This window comes from Mesoplodon densirostris, chromosome 7 (assembly GCF_025265405.1).
Source record: "Mesoplodon densirostris isolate mMesDen1 chromosome 7, mMesDen1 primary haplotype, whole genome shotgun sequence".
NCBI lineage: Eukaryota > Metazoa > Chordata > Mammalia > Artiodactyla > Ziphiidae > Mesoplodon > Mesoplodon densirostris.
This window is the reverse complement of record NC_082667.1, coordinates 72,567,646-72,591,884: the sequence shown is the minus strand read 5'-3', so window position 1 is coordinate 72,591,884 and position 24,239 is coordinate 72,567,646. Positions and strand designations below refer to the sequence as shown.

General features: G+C 36.4%; 1 protein-coding gene across 4 annotated transcripts in view; it reads left to right on the top strand.

The window, feature by feature from the left end:
- The window catches only part of PIK3C2A (phosphatidylinositol-4-phosphate 3-kinase catalytic subunit type 2 alpha), a 173,320-nt gene that overhangs the window by 141,830 nt on the left and 7,251 nt on the right, over window positions 1-24,239 (top strand). For all 4 annotated transcript variants that reach the window (XM_060105069.1, XM_060105070.1, XM_060105071.1 and 1 more), the window contains 14 exons: window positions 1,853-1,964; window positions 2,326-2,471; window positions 4,066-4,254; window positions 4,716-4,809; window positions 5,297-5,391; window positions 5,749-5,929; window positions 9,527-9,631; window positions 13,676-13,768; window positions 15,043-15,172; window positions 18,120-18,256; window positions 19,723-19,892; window positions 20,688-20,844; window positions 21,529-21,638; window positions 23,080-23,287. In XM_060105069.1, coding sequence (XP_059961052.1) covers window positions 1,853-1,964; window positions 2,326-2,471; window positions 4,066-4,254; window positions 4,716-4,809; window positions 5,297-5,391; window positions 5,749-5,929; window positions 9,527-9,631; window positions 13,676-13,768; window positions 15,043-15,172; window positions 18,120-18,256; window positions 19,723-19,892; window positions 20,688-20,844; window positions 21,529-21,638; window positions 23,080-23,287 — 1,927 coding nt within the window. The remainder of the gene's footprint in view (window positions 1-1,852; window positions 1,965-2,325; window positions 2,472-4,065; window positions 4,255-4,715; window positions 4,810-5,296; window positions 5,392-5,748; window positions 5,930-9,526; window positions 9,632-13,675; window positions 13,769-15,042; window positions 15,173-18,119; window positions 18,257-19,722; window positions 19,893-20,687; window positions 20,845-21,528; window positions 21,639-23,079; window positions 23,288-24,239) is intronic.

Below are 24,239 nucleotides of genomic sequence, written 5' to 3'. Positions count from 1 at the left end.
CAGGATGTAGAAAATTCTCAGAACAGAAGACCTGGATTCTTCAACAAATAATGGGGGATAAAAAAGAAGAATGTATGGATTAAAACAAGAGTTGGCAAACTTTCTGTTAAGAGGACCAGATAGAAGTAGTTGAGGCTTTGTAGGTCAAGTAGTCTCTGTCACAGATGTAAAAGCAAAGGCAAAAGCAGTGATAGATAGGCAATATGTAAATGAATGAGTGTGGCTTTATTTTAATAAAAGTTTATTTACAAAACAAGGTGACAGTCTGGAGTTTGTTGACCCTTGATTTAAAAGATACTTTAAAAGACATATCAACCAATGCACATGTTGGATCTTGCTTGTATCCTTATTCAAACAAACCAACTGTTAAAAAAAATTTTTTTAGAGACAGAGCAATCTGAGTGCTGACTAGATAGCTAATAACTTTGAGTAATTATTTTAAATTATTTTGTTGTAATTATGTTTAAATATTTATTTGGCTGCGCCGGGTCTTAGTTGCGGCACGCAGTATCTTTTGGTTGCGGCATGCAGGATCTTTAGTTGCAGCATGCGAACTCTTAGTTGCAGCATGTGGGATCTAGTTCCCTAACCAGGGATTGAACCCGGGCCCCCTGCATTGGGAGTGCGGAGTCTTAGCCACTGGGCCACCAGGGAAGTTCCTGTTGCAATTATGTTTAAATTAAAGTGTTTATCATTTAGAGATACATAAAAGTATTTGCAGATAAAATAATATCAGAATTTGCCTTCAAAAAATCTAGTTGAGGGTGAGGGTGGTTCTAAAATAGAATATATGTGTCAAAGATTTTTTTTTTTTTTTGGCCGCCTCGCGCAGCTTGCAGGATCTCAGTTCCCCGAAATTGAACCCAGGCCCCCTGCAGTGGAAGCGTGGAGTCCTAACCACTGGACTGCCAGGGAATTCCTGTGCCAAAGATTCAAAGGCTGTTAACCTGCTAGAGAAAACATTAAGACTGGAGTCTAGTTTTGGAAAGGATATTTACTGTTTGCATAAAATGAGCAAAGTTTGATGAAGTTTATAGTTTCCTGCTTTTATGTCTCATGTTATTTTTCAGAAATTTCTTCTGTGTAAAGATATATCAGTATCTTTATTGGTAAATGTTTTTAATTTCAGTAGACAATAAATTGGTAGTCTAGGGCAAGGGTCAGCATACTCCGGACCACTGCCTGTTTTTTGTACGTACAGTTTTGTTAGAACACAGCACACATTTTTTGAAATGTATTGTTCATGGCTGCTTTGGCACTATACTAGCAGAGTTGAGTCTGACAGAGATTGTATAGCCAGAAAGCCCCAAATATTTGCTGTCTGGCCGTTTACAGAAAAATTTGCTGACCCCTGGTCACAAACAGATGAAACTTCTCATCTCAATTGACTAGTGCTTTGACACAAAGTAGATACTGGTTTTCTTGGCATGTGTTTTTGTTCTTATGGTAAAAGTCAAGGAGCAGTTATGAAATCCAAACCTCCATCTTGAGATGTGTTGCTCTGTAGATGATCTTCAAAGACTATCCTTCACCTTTCTATTTATAGAAGTTGTTTTGGGGACAGGTGACTCTGAGACTTTACCCATCTTGTCTTCTATCCTGAGCCCCGATTCTCCCAAGATAATGTTGCTTCATCTTCCCTCGTTTTGTTCTAACTCCCATACTTCAGTACCTAAATACTGAAGTGAAAGTACACTATGGAGAGTGACTCCTTCTGATATGTTCTTTTTATATAGAGGATGCTTAATAAATATTTGATTATTAACATTTCAAATTCATTACCATGTGTTGTGAGTTTTGAAGTAATTTTTAAAATGAAATCCACAGTATTCTTCTGTTTACATTCATGAAGGTTTTTAACATGTGGAACTAAACTTCTGTATCTTTGGACTTCATCACATACAAATCCTGTTCCTGGAACAGTCCCCAAAAAAGGATATGTGATGGAAAGAATAGTGTTACAGGTAATACTTCCTGACACGTGGAAAGGTTCAAATTTGAACTCTTTATGAAAAGTATATGTGTACCATGATCTGGGTTGTTACTAAAGAAGCCTAATTGATCTTGTTTCGATCTTAAGATCTATATTTAATTTAAATGTCAATAAACCATTTCCTATTTCTGAGAAACAGTATGCACTTATACCAATCCCAAGTAGTACATGTGCTATTGAGAATTACCAGTAATGGTAATCACTAGGACAGAAGCATTAATTTAATATTTGGTATTATCACCCTGATGGCTAAGAAAAATCAAAAACAAGTTAATGTAGCAAATATGTGGACTTTTCAGCTATAATTTAATCAACTTCTGTTAATTTTTAAGGTTGATTTTCCTTCTCCTACATTTGATATCATTTATACCACTCCTCAAGTTGACAGAAGCATTATACAGCAACACAACTTAGAAACACTGGAGAATGATGTAAAAGGGAAACTTCTTGATATTCTTCACAGAGACTCATCACTTGGGTATACTCCTTTGATTCTGTTTTGCCTGGGTATCTCTTACAATGTAAAGTTCAAGTTAATGGTTTATTAAATGCCCTAATTTAGTGCATGATTTAGCAATGTTCCTGATGTGGAAAGTTTTTTTTTTCTGTTTTTAATTGTATAAAAAGACTATATGACTACATAAAATTTAGAAATTTGTACAGGTCAATTTTTTTACATAATCAAAAGGCAAACAATAGATTGGAAACTATAATCTATATCCTTAATATATGAAGGACCTTTTCATATAAGTAGAAAAACGGACAACACAGTGGTAGACAAGAATATGAATAGGTAATTCTTTGGAAAAGAAATACAGTACCTTTTAAACATCTGAAAAAAGATGTTCAACCTCTCAATAATCAAGGAATTGTAAATTAATACAAGATATCATTTCACACATCAGATTGTTGAAAATTAAAATGTCTCATTATATAAGGTATTGATGGGATACAGAAAATGGGAATTATACTGTTTGCAGAACTCTAAAAGCTTTTGGAGAGCAATTTGGCAAAATCTATAAAGGTCACAGTGTCCATAGTCTGTGACCTAACAATTCCACTTCCAGTTAGTATTAGTGTATTTTAGAGAAAACCCTTTTATATTTGCTTGTGGAGACAAGAATATTCATTGCAGTGTTTATTTGGGTTATTGTAAAACTGAGAGGGAATGTTCATTAATGGGTTAAATTACAGTACATTTATCCAACAGTACTATGTAACTATTAAGAATGAAGTTATAGCTATATGTACTAATATGTAAGGTATTAAATGAAGAAAATAAGTAGCAGGATAGTGTGTATAGTGTGTTACCATTAACATATAGGAAAAAAAGAGAATCTACATACACCTTTGTGTATGCTTCTATATGAATAGACTACCTCTGGAAGAATATACGAGGTTAGGCAGTTGCCACTGGGAGGGGAATTGGAAGGAGAAACTTAATTGTGTACCTTTTTGCAATACTTGATTTTTTTTTTAGTATTCCATGTGAAATAAATACATTTCAATTCAGTGCATGGATTATATGCACAAGGGTAGATAGATGAGTAGTGAAATAGTGAAATATTTCATTCACATAAACATCTGTCATTAACAGTAAATTAGAATTTCCAAGACAAGTTCTTTTTATTTTGAATATTCCTCAAATGAGCTGTATATTCATCTTCTAAAATTTTGTAATAGCATTTGTTTTTGGCATGGCATTTGATTTTACTTTTATAAAATGATGAAATCCTTGCTGTCTCTTAGGGTAGGTTCTGCATATCCAACTCTGATTTCCAGTGCCTGGCATCTGGTTAGAGCTCAATAAGTTTTATTGTGCTAAATTATCCTTCTTTTTCTTAACTAAGATTCTTTTATCAAGGCAGAATGATTTCTTTCCATCCCCCAAATTAGGGTAAATTAGTGGTGTTTGCTGTACATTGCATTTTTCTATTCCAAATTAGTATTAATGATTCTACCAAGAAGTGGCTGTCCTAAAAGGAATAAATTTCTTCTTTGTATTTTTAATCAAGATTATAACTGTCATTATGATATCACTGAGAAGTGATTTAATTCTGTTACATATTCAGACTTTCTAAAGAAGATAAAGCCTTTCTGTGGGAGAAACGTTATTATTGCCTCAAACACCCAAATTGTCTTCCTAAAGTACTAGCGAGTGCCCCAAACTGGAAATGGGTTAATCTTGCCAAAACTTACTCATTGCTTCGGCAGTGGCCTCCATTGCACCCACTGACTGCGTTGGAGCTTCTTGATTCAAAGTAAGTTAACTGTGGCTGAATTTATTTGCTCTGTTTTATTGTTTTTCCAGTAAGATATTATGTTGCAGGATTAGTTCCCTTTGTTTTAACATGAAAGCAGTTCGATTCAATATAAATGTGTAAATGCATATTTCTATAAACACATCTTTTGTGTTGAGGTTATTAAAAAGGGATATCATATTTAAAACTAATCTAGAGAGGTTGTAAATTTTGAATACTTTGTTATATTTTTTATGATGTAGGCCAGAATTAATTTTCATAAGGTTTCTAAACAGTCACAAAATTGGATTTGTGTATAGGACAATAAGATTTTCTTCCTAGAAAAAAAGAAGAAACACATTGCTTTTGAATAGCTATTTGAGTATTCTTTGTCAGGAATAGATTGAGATTGTGTTTTCAGGAAAAACAGCTTCATTAGAAAGGAATCGCTGTCAAATCTTGATTTTGTGGTATGCTTCTAGATTTGCTGATCAGGAAGTGAGGTCCCTAGCTGTGACCTGGATTGAGGCTATTAGTGATGATGAGCTAACAGATCTTCTTCCACAGTTTGTGCAGGTGAGTTTTTTACAAGGTTACCTACCCTCCTTACCCTCTCCCCAGTTTGTATGAGTAGGGACTTTGCTAAGGGATCCCCTTTCTGTTTTGATTAAAAGTACTTTTGTTGTGTGGGAATGTTGAGGTGTACTGCATTTGGATTTAGTGTGAAATTTTTTCCACTATTATTAGCTGCCCTACTTGAATACTAACTATATATATATGTACCTGGATTTTTAATTCTCGGGTTATAATTCTCAGAACAAACCAGACTTGAACTTTTCTTTGATTTTTTTTTAATTGGCCTTTTAAACATAGCTAATGAATGTTATCCCCAGGTCTATACTTTTCTGCTTGATTTCATTAATTTCACCTAAGTTAATTCATCTGTTTCATTTTTATCAGTATCATCTTTCCTTGATTTATATAGTTTATCTTTTGATAATTTTATCCTAACAACGTAGTATGGGTTTGACCACTAGTGATTCTTATTTTTCTTTGCATGTAGGCTTTGAAATATGAAATTTACTTGAACAGTTCATTAGTGCGCTTCCTTCTGTCCAGGGCATTGGGAAATATACAGATAGCACACAATTTATATTGGTAAGATTTCAATTTTCTTAAGTACTTTATTTCTGTCTCTGTTATTTACACAGATGACACTCAAAGTCTAAACTGTATGCTCGGACTATTTGCTGTTGATACCAGCTGTTTCACTGAAGTCATGATTATAAAGAAGCTAAATTTTTATATTTTTAGAAATAAAACCAGAAAATAACAAAACCCTCTATTGCAAAATTATTTGGCATGTTAGAGCTCTATAATAATGACTGAGTTTTTACTTGCTTATATAGCTTAAAATTAATTCCTGGATACCAAAAATTAAACTTGTTAAATTGATTTTGAGAGACATTAATCTATTTCTCAGAAGTGGCTGACATAAATATTTTGCTGTATTAGGCTCCTCAAGGATGCCCTGCATGATGCACAGTTTGGTGCCCGATATGAACATGTTTTGGGTGCTCTCCTCTCAGTAGGAGGAAGAGGACTCAGAGAAGAACTGCTGAAGCAGGCAAAACTTGTACAGCTTTTAGGAGGAGTAGCAGAAAAAGTAAGGCAGGCTAGTGGATCAGCCAGACAGGTATGTACCATAGAGAGAACATAAATATTTAGATGTTAAAGGATCTTTACATCTGACAAGTTGTTACTCTCTTTTTTTTAAAAATATTTATTTATTTATTTGGCTGGTTGGTTGTGCCGGGTCTTAGTTGTGGCTTGTGGGCTCCTTAGTTGCGGCACGTGGGCTCCTTAGTTATGGCAAGCTGGCTTCTTAGTTGCAGCTCACCAGCTCCTTAGTTGCGGCACATGGGCTCCTTAGTTGCAGTATGTGAACTTTTAGTTGTGGCATGGGTGTGGGATCTAGTTCCCTGATCAGGGATCGAACCCAGGCCCCCTGCGTTGGGAGCCTGGAGTCTTAACCACTGTGCGCCACCAGGGAAGTCCCGGTTGTAATTCTTTTTCAATAGACATCCAGTAGAACTCTAACACACTTATGCTGGTTTGGGCAGATTGAATTCAAAAGTTGCTTAAAACCTGTCGGAAATGATTTTATGTCCTAACTCAGTTCCCTTTCATTTCCATGCTTATTAATTCCTTTCTGATCAAAATTGTTCTGTTGAGTTTCTTTTTCATTATTTTGCTTTTTAACATTTTTGTAATTGTAAAGGTAATAGAAGTATGAATTGATGCTAATGTTTAAGAAGTCCAAATGAATAAGTTTATGGATTAAAAAATTAGGACTTTTCCAGTTTCATTTTCTCCCTGTAGGTATCTTGTTCACAGTTTGTTTTATGTCCTGCTTGGTCATTTTATATGACTTTACACATAAACACACGTATATATACAAATGTTTGTAGTTAAAAATTTTTTATAGAAATGTATGTTATTTTTTAACTAGACTTCATTATTTTAACCACTTTAAGGTGTATAGTCCATTGGCTTTTATTGATAGTACATTCACAGTGTTGTGCAACCACCATCACTGTCTAATTCCAGAACATTTTCATCACAACAGAAAGCAAGCCTGCACCCACTAACCCTTTACTTCTTATTCCCCTCTCCTCCCAGGACCTGGTGAGAACTAATCTGCTTTCTATCTCTATGGACTTACCTATTCTGGACATTTCATGTAAATGGAATCATGCAACATGTGGCCTTTTGTGTCTGATTTCTTTCACTTAACCTAATACTTTCAAGGGTCATCCATATTCTAGCATGTGTATTTATGGCTGAACAATGTCCCATTGTATAGATAATACCACATTTTGTTTATCCATTCATCAGTTGATGGACATTGGGCTTGTTTCTATTATTTGACCATTATGAATAGTGCTGCTATAAATATTTGTGTATAAGTTTTTGTTTGAACATCTGTTTTCACTTTACCTAAGAGTAGAATTAGTGTATCATATAGTAATTCTATGTTTTTTGAAACTATTACCCAAAGTAGCTGCACCATTTTATAATTCCAGTATAATACTTGTAATGTATGAGGATTCCAGTTTCTCTGTATTGCCACCAAAATTTGTTATTTTCCATTTTTTTTAAACTATAGTCATCCTAGTGGATGTGAAGTGGGATCTCATGGTGGTTTTGATTTGCATTTCCCTAATGACTAATGATTTGGGGCACATTTTCATGTGTTTTTTGACCATTTGTATATCTTCTTTGGAGAAATTTCTAAGTCCTTTTTAATTGGTTTGTCTTTTTGTTGTTGAATTGTTAGAGTTCTTTATGTATTCTAGATACTAGACCCCTATCAGATGTACTGTTTGCAAATATTTTCTCCATTTCTGTGTATCATCTTTCTGTTTGCTTCATAATGTCCTTTGATGCACAGAAATTTTACATTTTATGGTCTAACTTATTTTTTTGTTGTTGTTGCTTGTGCTTTTACTAGCGTATCCAAGAATTTGTTGTCAAATCGAAGGTCACAATGAGGTACACCTATGTTTTCTTCTAGGAGTTTTTTGTTGTTTTTTTGTTTTGTTTTGTTTTGCGGTACGCGGGCCTCTCACCCTTGTGGCCTCTCCCGTTGCGGAGCACAGGTTCCGGACGCGCAGGCTCAGCTGCCATGGCTCTCTGGGCCCAGCCGCTCCACGGCATGTGGGATCTTCCCGGACTGGGGCACGAACCCGTGTCCCCTGCATCGGCAGGCAGACTCTCAACCACTGTGCCACCAGGGAAGCCCTCTTCTAGGAGTTTTATAGGTTCACTCTTAAAAAGTCTTTGATCCATTTTGAGTTTTTTTTTTTTTTTAAATATTCTATGAGCTAAGGGTCCAACTTCATTCTTTTACATGTGGTTATCCAGTTGTTGCTGCACCATTTGCTGAAGAGACTATTCTTTCCTATTGAATGATCTTGGCACCCTAGTTGAAAATCAGTTGACCATAGTTACATGGGTTTATTTCTGGACTCTGAATTCTATTCCATTGATCTGTATGTCCCTCCTTATGCTATACTGCTTTCATTACTATAGCTTTGTAGTAGGTTTTGAAATCAGGAATTTGAGTCCTCCAACTTTTACTTTTTCAAGATTGTTTTGGCTGTTTGGAAGTCCCTTACAATTCTATGTGTATTTTAGTATCAGCCTGCCCATTTCTGCAATAAAGGCAGTTGGAGTTTTGATAAAGATTGTGTTGAATCTGTAGATCGATTTGGGAAATGTTGCAGTCTTAATAATATTAAGTCTTACAGTTCATGAACATGGGATATCTTTCCATTTATTTAGTTATTTAATTTCTTTCAGCAATGATTTTTTTTTGTAAATTGCTTTTTTTTTTACTTTATGTTGGAGAATTCATGTAAGTACATATAGTTACACTTCATGTTTCTTAATGAGTACATGGTATTACAAGGTATCTTAGCATAAATTATGAACTATTACCTCTATGTAGGTTGTTTATACATTTTTCTTTTCCCAAACAGTTCTGTGATGAATTTTAATATATAAGTGTTTGCCCCTTTGCTAGTATTTCTTTTTTTTTAAACATCTTTATCGGAGTATAATTGCTTTACATTGTTGTGTTAGTTTCTGCTGTATAACAAAGTGAATCAGCTATACATATATATATATATATATCCCCATATCCCCTCCCTCTTGCGTCTCCCTCCCACCCTCCCTATCCCACCCCTCTAGGTGGTCACAAAGCACCAAGCTGATCTCCCTGTGCTATGCAGCTGCTTCCCACTAGTGCTAGTATTTCTTCGTAGGATATTCCTACAGATGAAATAATTGAATCAAGAGCTATGTATATTTTTAGTTATAATAATTTTATATTAGATTGCAATAACAAAATAAAACTTACCTGTATACACCTCCCTCCCCACCAGTAGATTATGAAAGTATCTGTTTCCCACCTTGTTGCCAGCACTGGATGTTATCTTAAATTTTTTGTCTGTTAGATAAAAATTGGCATCTCGTTATTGCTTAATTTCTATTTGTTAGTGAGTATTAACTAATATGTTAAATATGACCATATGTAATTCCCCCCTATGTTTATAGCCTTTGCTATAATTTTTATTTTTATAGTAAAAATTAACTCTCTTTAGCAACAACTTTTTTAACCATTTGACAATTGGGCATTTAAAAAATTGGGTCCATATCATATTTTTGTTGTCTTATAAATAGGTCTTCATTTTCATTATGTACTTACAGTATCGGTTTCTTTTCATAGGTCGTCCTCCAAAGGAGTATGGAACGAGTACAGTCTTTTTTTCTAAGAAATAAATGCCGTCTCCCTCTCAATCCAAGTCTTGTGGCAAAAGAATTAAATATTAAGGTGAAATACAATGCTTATAAATTCATATTACATTTTCAAATAATGTGTAGGAAGAAGGCAGATGGGCAGGTATGCTTAAGGCAAATGCAGATAAAATCTGCATAGGTTGGTTATAAGTACTTATGGATGTATGTTTGTGTAAGATCCATATTTATCTCAGTATATTCTTATCTAATCACCATTCCTGAAAGAAAAAACAGTGTACTATTATTTACTGCCTTGAAATAAATTATCTTTTGCTATGGTGTAATAGCTGCATGTGTTGTAATTCCAGTGGTAAAAGTACCCAGTCACAGGTAGGCAGTTTTTTTCCTCTCTTGTGAATGGCCAGGTGGAGTCTTCCAAGGTTTATAACACTTCTTAGAGTCATCAAAAAGTAGTTGTAATCATCAAAATTGAGTAACTATATTTTTAATTGGGCTAATAGTAATACAAATAGTGGATTTTTCTCTAACATGAGTTCAGCAAAAGCAGCCAATTAATTCATCCATTAGTGTCTGTGATTTTGAAAGTCTAGGTTACAACTATCCATAAAGGAGTCTCACATTTAATTTTTTTAAGTTGACATACGGCTATTCTTCATTGAAATACTGGGTTGGCCAAAAAGTTCATTTGGTTTTCTTCCGTACGATGGCTCTAGTAGCGCTTAGTTGTCTTTAACTTCATGTGAAACAATTTTGTTAGATTGTATTGTGACAGCTGTCATATCAGTGAGCATTTAAAAAACAAACATCAAAATTGGTGAAGTTTTGTGTAGCCATTTTAATATTGAAGATGGAAGAAAAAAAGCAACATTTTCGGCATATTATGCTTTATTATTTCAAGAAAGGTAAAAACACAACTGAAATGCAAAAAGAGATTTATATGGTGTATGGAGAAGGTGCTGTGACTGATAGAATGTGTCAAAAGTGGTTTGCAGAGTTTCATGCTAGAGATTCTCGCTGGATGATGCTTCATGGTCGGGTAGACCAGTTGAAGTCGATAGCGATCAAATCAAGACATTTAACTGAGAACAATCAACGTTATACCACGTGGGATATAGCCGACATACTCAAAATATCCAAATCAAGCGTTGAAAATCATTTGCACCAGCCTGGTTATGTTCATCGCTTTGATGTTTGGATTCCACCTAAGTTAAGCGAAAAAAATCTTTTTTTTAATAGATGCATTTATTTATTTACTTATTTTTGGCTGCATTGGGTCTTCGTTGCTGCACGTGGCCTTTCTCTAGTTGTGGCGAGCAGGGGCTGCTCTTCATTGTGGTGTGCAGGCTTCTCATTGCAGTGGCTTCTCTTGTTGCGGAGCACGGGCTCTAGGCCCGCGGGCTTCAGTAGTTGTGGCACCCGGGCTCAGTAGTTGTGTCTTGTGGGCTCTAGAGCACAGGCTCAGTAGTTGTGGCGCACGGGCTTAGTTGCTCCGCAGCATGTGTGATCTTCCTGGACCAGGGTTCGAACCTGTGTTCCCTGCATTGGCAGGCAGATTCTTAACCACTGTGCCACCAGGGAAGTCCGAAAAAAATCCCTGACTGTATTTCCGCATGCAATTCTCTGCTTAAACGTAATGAAAATGTTCCATTTTTTTTTCTAACAAAAAAATCATTTATAATCTCACCATGCACATAAAATGACTGGATACACTTTGGTTTATATGCTTTCAGGCTTTTTCTAGTTACATGAACTATGTTTTTATAAAAATAAGCCCTTACTATATGAACTATTTTAAAAATTTAATTAAATTAATTAATTAATTTTTATACAGTAGGTTTTTTTTTTTTTTTTTTTTTTTTTTTTTTGCGGTATGTGGGCTTCTCACTGTTGTGGCCTCTCCCATTGCGGAGCACAGGCTCCGGACGTGCAGGCTCAACGGCCATGGCTCGCAGGCCCAGCCGCTCCGCGGCACGTGGGATCCTCCCAGACCGGGGCACGAACCCGCGTTCCCTGCATCGGCAGGCGGATTCTCAACCACCGCGCCACCAGGGAAGCCCAGTAGGTTCTTATTAGTTATCTGTTTTATACATATTAGTGTATATATGTCAATCCCCATTTCCCAATTTGTTTTTTTAAAACAAATTGTGACAGGAGATGAAAAGTGGATACTGTACAATAATGTGGAATGGAAGAGATTGTGGGGTAAGCAAAATGAACCACCACAAACCACACCAAGGGCCAGTCTTCATCCAAAGAAGGTGATGTTGTATATATGGTGGGATTGGAAGGGAGTCCTCTATTATGAGCTCCTTCTGGAAAACCAAATGATTAATTCCAACAAGTACTACTCCCAATTAGACCAGCTGAAAGTGGTACTCGATGAAAAGCATCCGGAATTAGTCAACAGAAAATGCGTAATCTTCCATCAGGATTATGCAAGACCACATGTTTCTTTGATGACCAGGCAAAAACTGTTACAGCTTGGCTGGGAAGTTCTGATTCATCCGCCTTATTCACCAGACATTGCACCTTCGGATTTCCATTTATTTCAGTCTTTACAAAATTCTCTGAGTGGAAAAAATTTAAATTCCCTGGAAGACTGTAAAAGGCACCTGGAGGCTTCCCTGGTGGCACAGTGGTTTAGAATCCGCCTGCCAATACAGGGGACACAGGTTCGAGCCCTGGTCTGGGAAGATCCCACATGCCACGGAGCAACTAAGCCCATGTGCTACAACTACTGAGCCTGTGCTCTAGAGCCCGCAATCCACAACTACTGAGCCCGAGTGCCACAGCTACTGAAGCCGGTGCCTAGAGCCTGTGCTCTGCAACAAGAGAAGCCACCGCAGTGAGAAGCCCGCGCACTGCAACGAAGAGTAGCCCCCACTCACCACAAGTAGAGAAAGCCTGCGCACAGCAACGAAGACCCAACGCAGCCAAAGATAAAATAAATAAAATAAATAAATCTATATTAAGAAATATTGTATAAAAAAAGGCACCTGGAACAGTTCTTTGCTCAAGAAGATAAAAAGTTTTGGGAAGATGGAATTATATATAGTTGCCTGAAAAATGGCAGAAGGTAGTGGAACAAAATGGTGAATGTGTTGTTCAAAAAGTTCTTGGTGAAAATGAAAAATGTGTCTTTTATCTTTACTTAAAAACCGAAGAAGGGCTTCCCTGGTGGCGCAGTGGTTGAGAGTCTGCCTGCTAATGCAGGGGACACGGGTTCGAGCCCTGGTCTGGGAAGATCCCACATGCCGCGGAGCAGCTGGGCCCGTGAGCCACAACTACTGAGCCTGCGCATCTGGAGCCTGTGCTCCGCAACAAGAGAGGCCGCGATAGTGAGAGGCCCGCGCATCGCGATGAAGAGTGGCCCCCGCTTACCACAACTAGAGGGGGCCCTTGCACAGAAACAAAGACCCAACACAGCCCAAAATAAATAAAGTAATTAAAAAAAAATTAAAGGATCAGCAAGTAGCTCATCCTCATTTAAAAACCGAAGGAACTTTTTGGCCAACTCAATATAAGAGTGGGTGCTTGAGCTGTATAATTATGTCACTGGAGGTGGGGGGGGGTTACATTTACCCCTTAGATTTTGTTTGCTGTTTCCTTTAAATTGCTGTCGCTCTCTTAAATTAGTTTTTTAGCCAGTTTAATTTTAATATTAGACTTGATCTTTGCTAATGAAATTGTTCAATTTAGTGTCACTATTTGATCCCATGGCTAATTATTATACTAGTACCATGAATAGAAGTAGAGATCTCATTGCAAATCTTACTGATTTAGAGGAAAGATAAGCGTATACAAAATTTTGTGCTTTGTTGAAGGATTATAACACTTTTGAAGTGTCATAATATTTCAAACTTTTAATGGTTTTTGTCTCAAGTTTTTAAGGTATTGCTTCTCTGCTTAGACAATGTGTTATGTTTAAGTTTCAAAAAGTATCTTTATATACCTCTTATCTGCCAGATAATCTAAGAAGCAGTTCACGTGCGTTATTTCATTTGCCCTAATTCAAAGGAAAAAGTGAAAGGAGAAATGCCTTGGACAAAAAAAAAATTTTTTTTTAAGTTTTTATTTCAGTGTTATCATTCTAATGCTTAACATATTGTATTTGTAGTCATGTTCCTTCTTCAGTTCTAATGCCGTGCCCTTGAAAGTCACAATGGTGAATGCTGATCCAATGGGGGAAGAAATTAACGTCATGTTTAAGGTGAGCAGAGAAAGGTGATTTTGTTTTTTGGTAATTTAAAAATTCTTTTCTCAAATTCCTTTTTCAAAATTGCAACAGTAATTTTGTTTACTTAGAATTTAATTAAATTGAATAACTATGTGAAAAATTATTACTGAGATAAACTGTTCCCAAATGGATTTGGTAATAAATGCAACTCTGGGCTAGAGCTGCCGTATATGGCCATGCTAGTTAAGTGTTAGTACATCATAGCTCTAGGTAATGCCTTTCACCTGGAGGTGAAATGGTATGCCCTAGAGACGTGCAGGGCAATATTGCAAAACTATGAGAGGGACACTCTTTTTGGAAACGTATAACTTACCTGTGGGAAGCAGCAGGAGTAGAGTACTTTAGAGTAATCTATTACCAGTCAAAGTTTTGTGTGTTGTGATCACAATTAGTATTATTTTTAAGAAAGAATGGAGAGTTTCAGTTAGTTCAGTGAGTTCATTTAGTGGAGGTTCATCAAGATAGCTTCTCTTGAACCACCTTTCATATGTATATAGCAAGTTCCCATATACTCACATCTGGTTTTAGATTCCATTTTATTGTGTTGATGTATTTGCCTTTTCCTAAAACAGTATCATCTGTTTGAATACAGTAATTTTATATGTTGTAATATTTGTTAAGGTAAATCACCTCCTTTTTTCCATAATTTTCTTGGCCAGTCTCAAAAATGTATTCATCATTATGTGTTTTAAACTTATTTTATCCAATTTAAAAAGAAAATGAAAACTTGATGTGATCCAGTTAGAATTCATTTGGGGAGAGCTAACTTTTTTTTAAGTAAACTTTTAATTTGAGATCATTGTAGATTGAAGTTTGCAGTTCACTGTAGTTCATTTTAAGAAATTACACAGAAATCCTGTATACCCTTTACTCAGTTTCCCCCAATGGTAACATCTTGCAAAACTGTTCTACAGTATTGCAGTTAGGATGTTGACATTGATACAGTCAAGATATGAAATATTTCGATCAACACAAAGATCTTCCATATTGCCCTTTTAAAAAATTGAACATAATTCACATACCATAAAACCCAACCTTTTAAAGTGTACAGATCAGGAAACTGAGACATGAAGAGGTTAAGTAACTTTCTCTAGAATGCTGCAGAAGAATAAAAATGTGGTTCTGTTCATCTTATTCTTTACTCTTTTCACTATTCCCTCCTCCCCACACACCCCCCCTTTTATTGTATGTAATCTATTAAGTCTTTTGGAAATGTACAAGTTTCATTTTGTTTCCTTGATTTCAAGGTTGGTGAAGATCTTCGGCAAGATATGTTAGCTTTACAAATGATAAAGATTATGGACAAGATCTGGCTTAAAGAAGGGCTAGATCTGAGGATGGTAATTTTCAAATGTCTCTCAACTGGCAGAGATCGAGGTAAATATGTTAGCTATGTCTTATTTTTTTCCCTTGAATTTAGCTCAGAGTGTACCTGCTCTAAGGGTCCTGGTGCTGGTACACTATGATCTCAGCCTTATCACTTTCCTTTCGTAGGTAAGGATGTGCAGACTTTATCTTGTCAAAATGAAATCAAGTCAGGGACTTCCCTGGTGGTGCAGTGGTTAAGATTCCAGGCTTCCACTGCAGGGGGCATAGGATGCGTCCCTCATCGGGGAAGTTCCGCGTGCTGCGTGGTATGGCCAAAAAAAGGGAAATCAAATCAGTTTAAGAATTCTTGCTGATTTTATATAGTAACTCAATGAGTGGCCCTAATAAATGCTTGCATGACAATAAGTTTTATAAGATGGAAGTCACTTTATCAAGCAAGATTCCTCATTCATCAACAAGAGCCTACCATTTCACTGGATTAGTTTTTCTGTCACTATACTTATTTCATATAGTTGAACTCTTCTTTCTTCTTATGGAATCCTATGTAACTTTGTAGGCAGTCAACTCCCTCTTTTTTTATGTTGTTTCTAATGGTTGAGTGCTTACTTTGTGATTTGCCCTGTGCTAAAGCTTTTCACTCGTGTTATCTCACTGTGTCCTTACTTTTCAAAGGAAACATCCTCTGTGAAGTTTTTTTTGTTTTTTGTTTTTTTCTTTTTTCCGGTACGCGGGCCTCTCACTGCTGTGGCCTCTCCCGTCACAGAGCGCAGGCTCCAGACGTGCAGGCCCAGCGGCCACGGCCCACGGGCCCAGCCGCTCCGCGGCATGTGGGATCCTCCCGGACCAGGGCACAAACCCGCGTCCCCTGCATCGGACTCCCAACCGCTGCGCCACCAGGGAAGCCCCTCTGTGAAGTTGGGTTTTTGTTTTTGTTTTTGTGGGCCTCTCACTGTTGTGGCCTCTCCCGTCGCGGAGCACAGGCTCCGGACGCGCAGACTCAGCGGCCATGGCTCACGGGCCCAGCCGTTCCACGGCACGTGGGATCTTCCCGGACCGGGGCACGAACCCGTGTCCCCTGCATCGGCAGGCGGACTCCCAACCACTGCGCCACCAGGGAAGCCCCCTCTGTGAAGTTTTTAACAAGCACCTTAGTCTATAGTAATCCTCCCTTCTCCAGACTCAGCAGTTGTCTTTAATACTTACCAGACATTACGTCTTCTCTTCTGGATTGATTTTAAGTTCCCTCAGGGGATAGTAGTTCTTTGTATATTTATGAACATTTATCCACTGTTTTGTACACAGTAATTTCTACATGTGTATGTTTGATAATGAAATTAGAAATTTGTATGTATATTAAAAATTTGATTAAACATACTCATAGAATCAAGATGCAGGTATTCATTGAAAAAGGATGTCACTGTGAACTATAAACCAGATAATGTAACCAAAACAACATAAAGGATCCAAATGAGTTCGCTCTGCCATGTGTGACCAGTCTACTAGGATTACAGCCTGATCCTGCATGCTTTCTTTTGGGATGGCCTGGAGGACTTGGCCTTCTTGGTTATTTCCAGTCCTTTCTTCAAAGCAGGTCTCTGTGTCTGTATCTTTTATTTTGATAACAGTGCATCTCCTTGATTTGTTAAAATATATAAAACTAATTTTTAAAATATATAAAAAATATATGCACATAGTAAAATATCCATATAGCATGTAATAGAATAAATTGGAATGTAAATCTTAGTTTTCTCCCACACCTCCTAGGCAGCCTGCTCCCAAAATATAACTGCTTACATAGCTTTCTGAGACTGTTTTTTTGTTCGTTTTTAAAAAATTTTTTTGGCCACACCACACAGCACACGGGATCTTCGTTCCCCAACCAGCGATCGAACCCGTGCCCCCTGCAGTGGAAATGCAGAGTCCTAACCACTGGACCACCAGGGAATTCCCTTTCTGAGACTATTTTGTATATATTCCAACATGCATAATACTTTCTTTTAAACAAAAGGTATAGTTCTCTATGTGGATTTTGTCTTTAAAAACATATTTTTGAATTAAATTTGTTATAAAGCAAAAAATAAATAAATAAATAAATAAAATAAATAAAATAAAATAGAGACAAAGGTCCCTGGTAGATGATCAGTTTTAAAACAGAATCAGTAAATATAATGGGTCTGCTGTTAAAAAGAAAAAAAATTATTTAAAAATGTATAAAACTTAATAAGAGTGGGTTAGGAAATAAACTGAGGACACATAAAAAAAAACATATTTTTGAGATTTTTCTACATAAGCACAGCATTTACATTTCAGTAAGGAAGACAAAACATGTACTTGAGACTCAAACATATCCCAAAGACAATCTTCATCTGTTCTTCCCTTTGAAAGGGCTTAATGTACTCTGAAATACTCTTATATTGCCCAAGTACACGACTACAGAAAGTTTTTTGTGCAAAATGGGACAGCATATATCTTGTAAGTAACTTTATTGATGAGGTCAGTATTATCTAGTTTGCAATTAAAATTGTTATTCTTATTCTTTGTGTGTGTAGCACATGGATGTACAAAGTCTGAAATAGTCAAATTCAGTTTTATATCTTGGGTACTTTTTTTTTTTTTTTTTTGCGGTATGCGGGCCTCTCACTGTTGTGGCCTCTCCCGTTGCGGAGCACAGGCTCCGGACGCGCAGGCTCAGCAACCATGGCTCACAGGCCTAGCCGCTCCACGGCATGTGGGATCTTCCCGGACCGGGGCACGAACCCGTGTCCCCTGCATCGGCAGGCGGACTCTCAACCACTGCGCCACCAGGGAAGCCCTACATCTTGGGTACTTATGAAAATAAAAAAGAATTTTGATTTCTCACATTTTCTAGCATGGGCTGCCAGTGTTGATTTTGTTTTTCAATGATGATTGTTAGCTGGTATCTTATGTCAAACATCAAAAGCTATAAATTTGGGGGGGAGACATTTTCACATATCCTAATGTTTTGTTGTTAAAGGCATGGTGGAGCTAGTTCCTGCTTCAGATACCCTCAGGAAAATCCAAGTGGAATATGGTGTAACTGGATCCTTTAAAGATAAACCACTTGCAGAGTGGCTGAGGAAATACAATCCCTCTGAAGAGGAATATGAAAAGGTGATTAGCTAGCCTCTGTATTCTAAATTACTGTCAAAAATGTGTTACATAGGTCTTAAGTGCTTTCATTTTCCAGCTCTGGTGACTAGTCATTTAGTTTAAGTTGTGAAGACAGTATTTTTCTCAGTTTTAATGAGATCCTAGTTTATGTCAAGTCATTAATGTATCGTATTTACAGATAGATACGTACAAATGCTATCTGTTGACCTATGAAAGTAAAGTAGAGGAATTTTGTTCTTTGTTGGTCTTTTACACTATTTAAGAGCTCTCCCTTTTCTTAATTCTTTGTGGTTTGGGGAAAGAAACTAATATTTGTTTACAGTAATATTGGCTCTGTGATTCTGAATAAGTTATTTGACCCAAAATAATTGTCAAGTAACATACTTTGAATGGCTTTCATGCACTTGGCTCTTCTGTGTGCTTTGCTAAGTAAGAGGAAATATAACATAGTGGAATCTCATCGCCTGGGTTTGAATCTTGGCTCTGCCACTTAACAATGATGTGATCTCAGGCAAATAATCTCTCTGTTTTTGTTTCTCTCATACATAAAATAGCAGTAATAATAGTATTTACATCATTGTTTTGTTGTGGCATTTTAAATGAGTTTAATATGTACATACCCACACACATATACTCTGGTGTGTGTGTAGAGAGAGACTAGTGCAATGCCTGGTTTTGTGCTAAGTGCTGTGTAAACATATGCTGTTATCGTCACCATCATCATCACCACTAAAGATTTCTAGGGGGTTATGGAATAAAATTAATCACATGGACCTGTAGAGCCGTATGACTGTTCCGTTCAGAAATGTAGTATCTTGAGAATAAACTAGATGCATGTGCTTTAGTATTTGCTTTACAAATAGTCATTGTATGCAACTAGTATCCTTCTTTGGGATATTATATTATTAATTTAATCCCCAGGACAGGCAAGACTAAAGTGAAAGAAGGTCTTCCAGCTTTGAGAAACTTGCAGATGACACATAAGGAGTCACTAAATGGAAAACAAGACACATTCATTATATTATTGGATGTTTAAAGATATAAGCTTACTTTCTTTACACATGCCATTCCTACAAGCCAAAAAAGGGGAAAAATATTCCTTTATTTAGATTAATCTTTGTCCCAGTGTTCCACTTGTGGTAAGCAGCAGAGCCTGTGAAGAGCAGGGTTCCACAAACATGATGCTTAAAAGACGTTCAAAGGCAGAGTGTACCCTAAGTAGGGACTGACAGGATCTCTACCTGTTTGTTGAAAGACAAAAGCTAGAGAGAAGGGGCGATAACCACCTTTAGAAGGGTGTTTGCTTTTGAAAAACTGGCTTCTGCTACCATAACCCAGTTTACAAGCTATTGAGAAAGTGGATTATAATAGTGTTTTCAACGAGTGATAAATTACTTTAATCTTTGTTACCCTGCCTCCTTTAAAAATAATCTTTTTCCTAAGATAATTTTGTATCTTTATTATAGGCTTCTGAGAATTTTATCTATTCTTGTGCTGGATGCTGTGTAGCCACCTATGTTTTAGGTATCTGTGATCGACACAATGACAATATAATGCTTCGAAGCACAGGACACATGTTTCACATTGACTTTGGAAAGTTCTTGGGCCACGCACAGATGTTTGGTAGCTTCAAAAGGTACTAATATTGTTATTATTGCTAAAGAAAATAGAGGCACTTCCTATTTCACAAGTTAATGTCCCCAACTATTACATATAAAATAAGCTACAAGGATATACTTGTACACATATAAAATAAGCTACAAGCATATACAACACAGGGAATATAGCCAGGTTTATAACTATAAATGGAGTATAATCTTTAAAAATTGTGAATCACTATATTATACGTGTAACATATAATATTGTGTATCAACAATTTTAAAAAATCGACTTCAAAAAAAACCAAGTTAATGCCCCAAACTTTGCTTTTTTTCTTGCTGTTCTTTGCCTTGTAGCTCCCTTTGAGCGTAACTAGGGATGAAAAAGGCTCTAAAAGATGACTTTACCATGTAGCAGAAAGAATGAGTATGTGTGTGTAACCTTTGAAATGAGTTGAGGTGTATTTTATTTTATCTAGTTAGTGGTACCTATTAGAAATGTTCCCATTTATATAATGGCAACGAGTACAAATTTGTTCTCTATATTTGTTTGTAACTAATATTTGATCTCTGTTTGGCTGTGGGTGGATTGATAAATATCACCTTGGAAATATATATAAATTCTACCTAAATAATGAGATTATATGATGGCTTTCCTGGGGAAATGTGAGTTTTTAAGAATTATGCAAATTCAGAACTGCCTGACACTAAGTTACCCACTTAGAAACTGCTATGGCTCAGATAGCTTTAGTTCAACAGCCATGTAATAGCAATAGCACTTATTTGAATATCTTCTGTAAATAATATTTTGTTTGTACTTTCTTGTTAAATAGGGATCGGGCTCCTTTTGTGCTGACCTCTGATATGGCGTATGTCATTAATGGGGGTGAAAAGCCCACCATTCGTTTCCAGTTGTTTGTGGACCTGTGCTGTCAAGCCTACAACTTGATAAGAAAGCAAACAAACCTCTTTCTTAACCTTCTTTCACTGGTAACTCTGTTCTTTACAAGCATTTAATTAATTTTATATTAATGCTTCTGTGTTTCAGTGTCTAAAAATATTTTGTGATTTTTGGAATATAATTTATTGTAGTTTCAAGTGTCATATTATTACCAAAATATTTTAAAATTGCTGCCATGTGAAATATGCCAGACACCATTTATATAAAATAAAAAAATAAGTCACTAGATAGAGTGGGTACCCTGGGGGTGAGCAGTAATAGTAACTGGAAGGGACCCTGAGAGTATCATCTGGGTTGCTGGTAAATGTTTTATCTCTTAATCTGGATGTGTTCAAATTTTGGACATTCATTAAGCTGTGCTTTTAAGATTTCCTTGCTTTTCTGCTTGTATATTAAGTAAAAACAAACCAAAAAAAAACCCTATGATTATTGTGACTGAAGTTGATGTAGAAACAGAGGACTACACAAAAGACCTGGATTTCACAGCGTTTATTCCATAAACTGGCTATGACTTGCAACAATTGATCTCCTTGGCCAAGATTTTTCTTATTTATGAGAGAATCACTTAGTCCCTAAAACACTAACAAACTCTTTAAAACTGTGATTGTTTTGGTTTGTTTGCTTTATTTCTGATTACTTGGCCAGCTTTTAGGGAGGGGTGAGGAACAGACTTTAAAAAAATTTAACTCACAAACCTTTTATCCTTTCTAAAGATGATTCCTTCAGGGTTACCAGAACTTACAAGTATTCAAGATTTGAAATATGTTAGAGATGCACTTCAACCCCAAACTACAGATGCAGAAGCTACAATTTTCTTCACTAGGTAAGGTATATTTAAGTATATTAGAGAAGGCACACACTGTTTAACCTTGATTTGTTTTCCTTAGTTTAAACAAATGCTATATATCAAAATTCTGATTTATAGGAAAAAATTGTGATTCACAGTACTAGCAAATAGGTTTATCAAAAGTTTATTTACTGAATAAATGTGAAGCATCGGCAATAGCACTTTAAAAAATACATTTATTTCAGGAATTCCCTGGAAGTCCAGTGGTTAGGACTCGGCGCTTTCACTGCCATGGCCTGGGTTCAATCCCTGGTTGGGGAACTAAGATCCAGCAAGCCGTGTGGCACGGCCAAAAAAAAAAAAATTTACTTCTCTCAAAATATGATCTCAAGTTTTATTTAGTATATGATTTCAATTCTAAACATCCCATTTATGAATCATTTCTGCAAAACATATTTTCTACAGTATCACATACAAGGTTTTTTTCTAAAATGATCTCTCTACTAATGTGTTTTTCAGGATTCTGTCATAACAATTTTCATGGATACCATAAGTGTTTAAAACAGTGAACTCTGGATCACTGCTGTAGTAAATTGTTATATGATGTAGTACTTGAAACACATGTACCAATGAGTGGCGTTTGAACTTGTGATTATTACTTTAGAAGCAGATCTTCCTGGCAAATATGTTCTAAAGGTCTGGTGACCAGGTTGGTCACAGACTAGTGGTACCACCTCATTAAACGCCACAGCAGGGAGGAGCACATGAGCTCATATTCTTTTCTTTCCTTTTTTTCTTGCCTTCTTCCTCTCCGTGGAGAAGAGGTAGAAAACACTGGACTGGACTTCCCTAGTCTCAAGAGTCTGGGCTGAATTGAATTGAAGGAAGCTGAGTTTTATATAGCCTTCCAAACTAATCCTGATAATTTAGGTATTGATGGGTTTTGTTTTTGTTTTTCGAGATTTGTTGGCTCCCCTGGGCAAAACTATAAAGCAGGCATGTAAGTATTAGTCGGCTTGACCTGCCATAACAATACACCATAAACAAGGTGACTTAAACAAAGGAAATTAGTCTTCTCATTGTTCTGGAGGCTGGGAAGTCCAAGATCAAGGTGCCAGCCTATTTGCTTCCTGGTGAGGGTTCAAGCTTGAAGATGAAGGAGGGAGGAGAAGAAAAAGGAGGAAGAAGGTCATTCTTATAAGGACACTAACTCCATAAAGGCCCTGTGGGGTTGGGGCTTTAACATTTGAATTTTGAGGGACACAAACATTCAGTCCCATAGCAAGGCAAAAAGCTTTATGTGAGGTTCCCTGACCTTTACTTTTTGACTCTCTTTTTGATTCTCACTCCTTGACAGAGTGAGAATCTACTCAATATTTTTAAGTGAATAAAAGTGTTTTTCATCTTTTATTGTTAAAATAATTGAGAATGTTTTCTATGAACTTTAATGTTAACACATTGTCTGATTATCTCGTAGGCTGATTGAATCAAGTTTGGGAAGCATTGCCACAAAGTTTAACTTCTTCATTCACAACCTTGCTCAGTTGCGTTTTTCTGGTCTTCCTTCCAATGATGAGCCCATCCTTTCATTTTCACCCAAAACATACTCCTTTAGACAAGATGGTCGAATCAAAGAAGTCTCTGTTTTCACTTACCATAAGAAGTACAACCCAGATAAACATTACGTAAGTTTGGTTCTGTATCTGTAGACACTCATGCGTGCATTATTTTTGTCCTTTCCTACTTCCTTCACTGACTCTGCTAAAATTCAAGCATTTGTTCTTTTCATGCTTCTTTCTTCCATGGATGGTCCAAAAATTAAGTATACTTGGAGCATCCCTAATTGTTTTTTGGTGTTTATTTCATGGTAAATTTGCTCCAGAAGCATGAAGGACAAATGATACTCTTCTCTTCAGAGAGAAGACTGAAAGGGTGGTGCTATTTTGCTTTTCTCCTTCCTTATCTTCAATTTGTTTTTAATTTCAAAGGTAAACCTTGCTCAGTGTAACAAACTCAACCAATATAGAAGCATGTAAAGTAAAAATCTAAGTTCTCATTCCACTCTTCAGGGGTGATTATAAAACATGCACATAAAGTTGAGTTTTTTGAACAAAAATAGGATCTTTAGTGTGCTTCCTCCCCCAATAGTATAGCATTATCATCTTTTTTGCTGTTATTTTTGTGCTAATATTTTTGTTGTATAACTTTACAGCACCGTCAGCCTTTAAATTTTTGACAAATTGCTAGATTTTAAAAGTGACTTCACTATTTTGATTACCTATTCTTAGTAAATTTTTATGTTTACTGAGTATTTTAGGATACCATTTAACTGAATAGTCCATTCTTTACCCCCAGTGATTGATAATGCCACCTTTAAATATAGTAAGTTTATATCCCTGAATTTATTTCTGGTCTTCTGCAGATATATCTGACTCTCTGTGCACCAGCATTTTACTCTTTAAAGTACTTTATAATATATTGATAGTTTAAATATCCAGTAAGACAGGTTTTCTCCCATCTCCCAGTCGCCCTAAGTTTTGCCTTCTCATTTGCTCTCCTAAATGAATTAACTTGCTAATATTTTCACTGAAAATGCACTACACTTATAAATTTGGAAGGACATTTATATTTAACCCT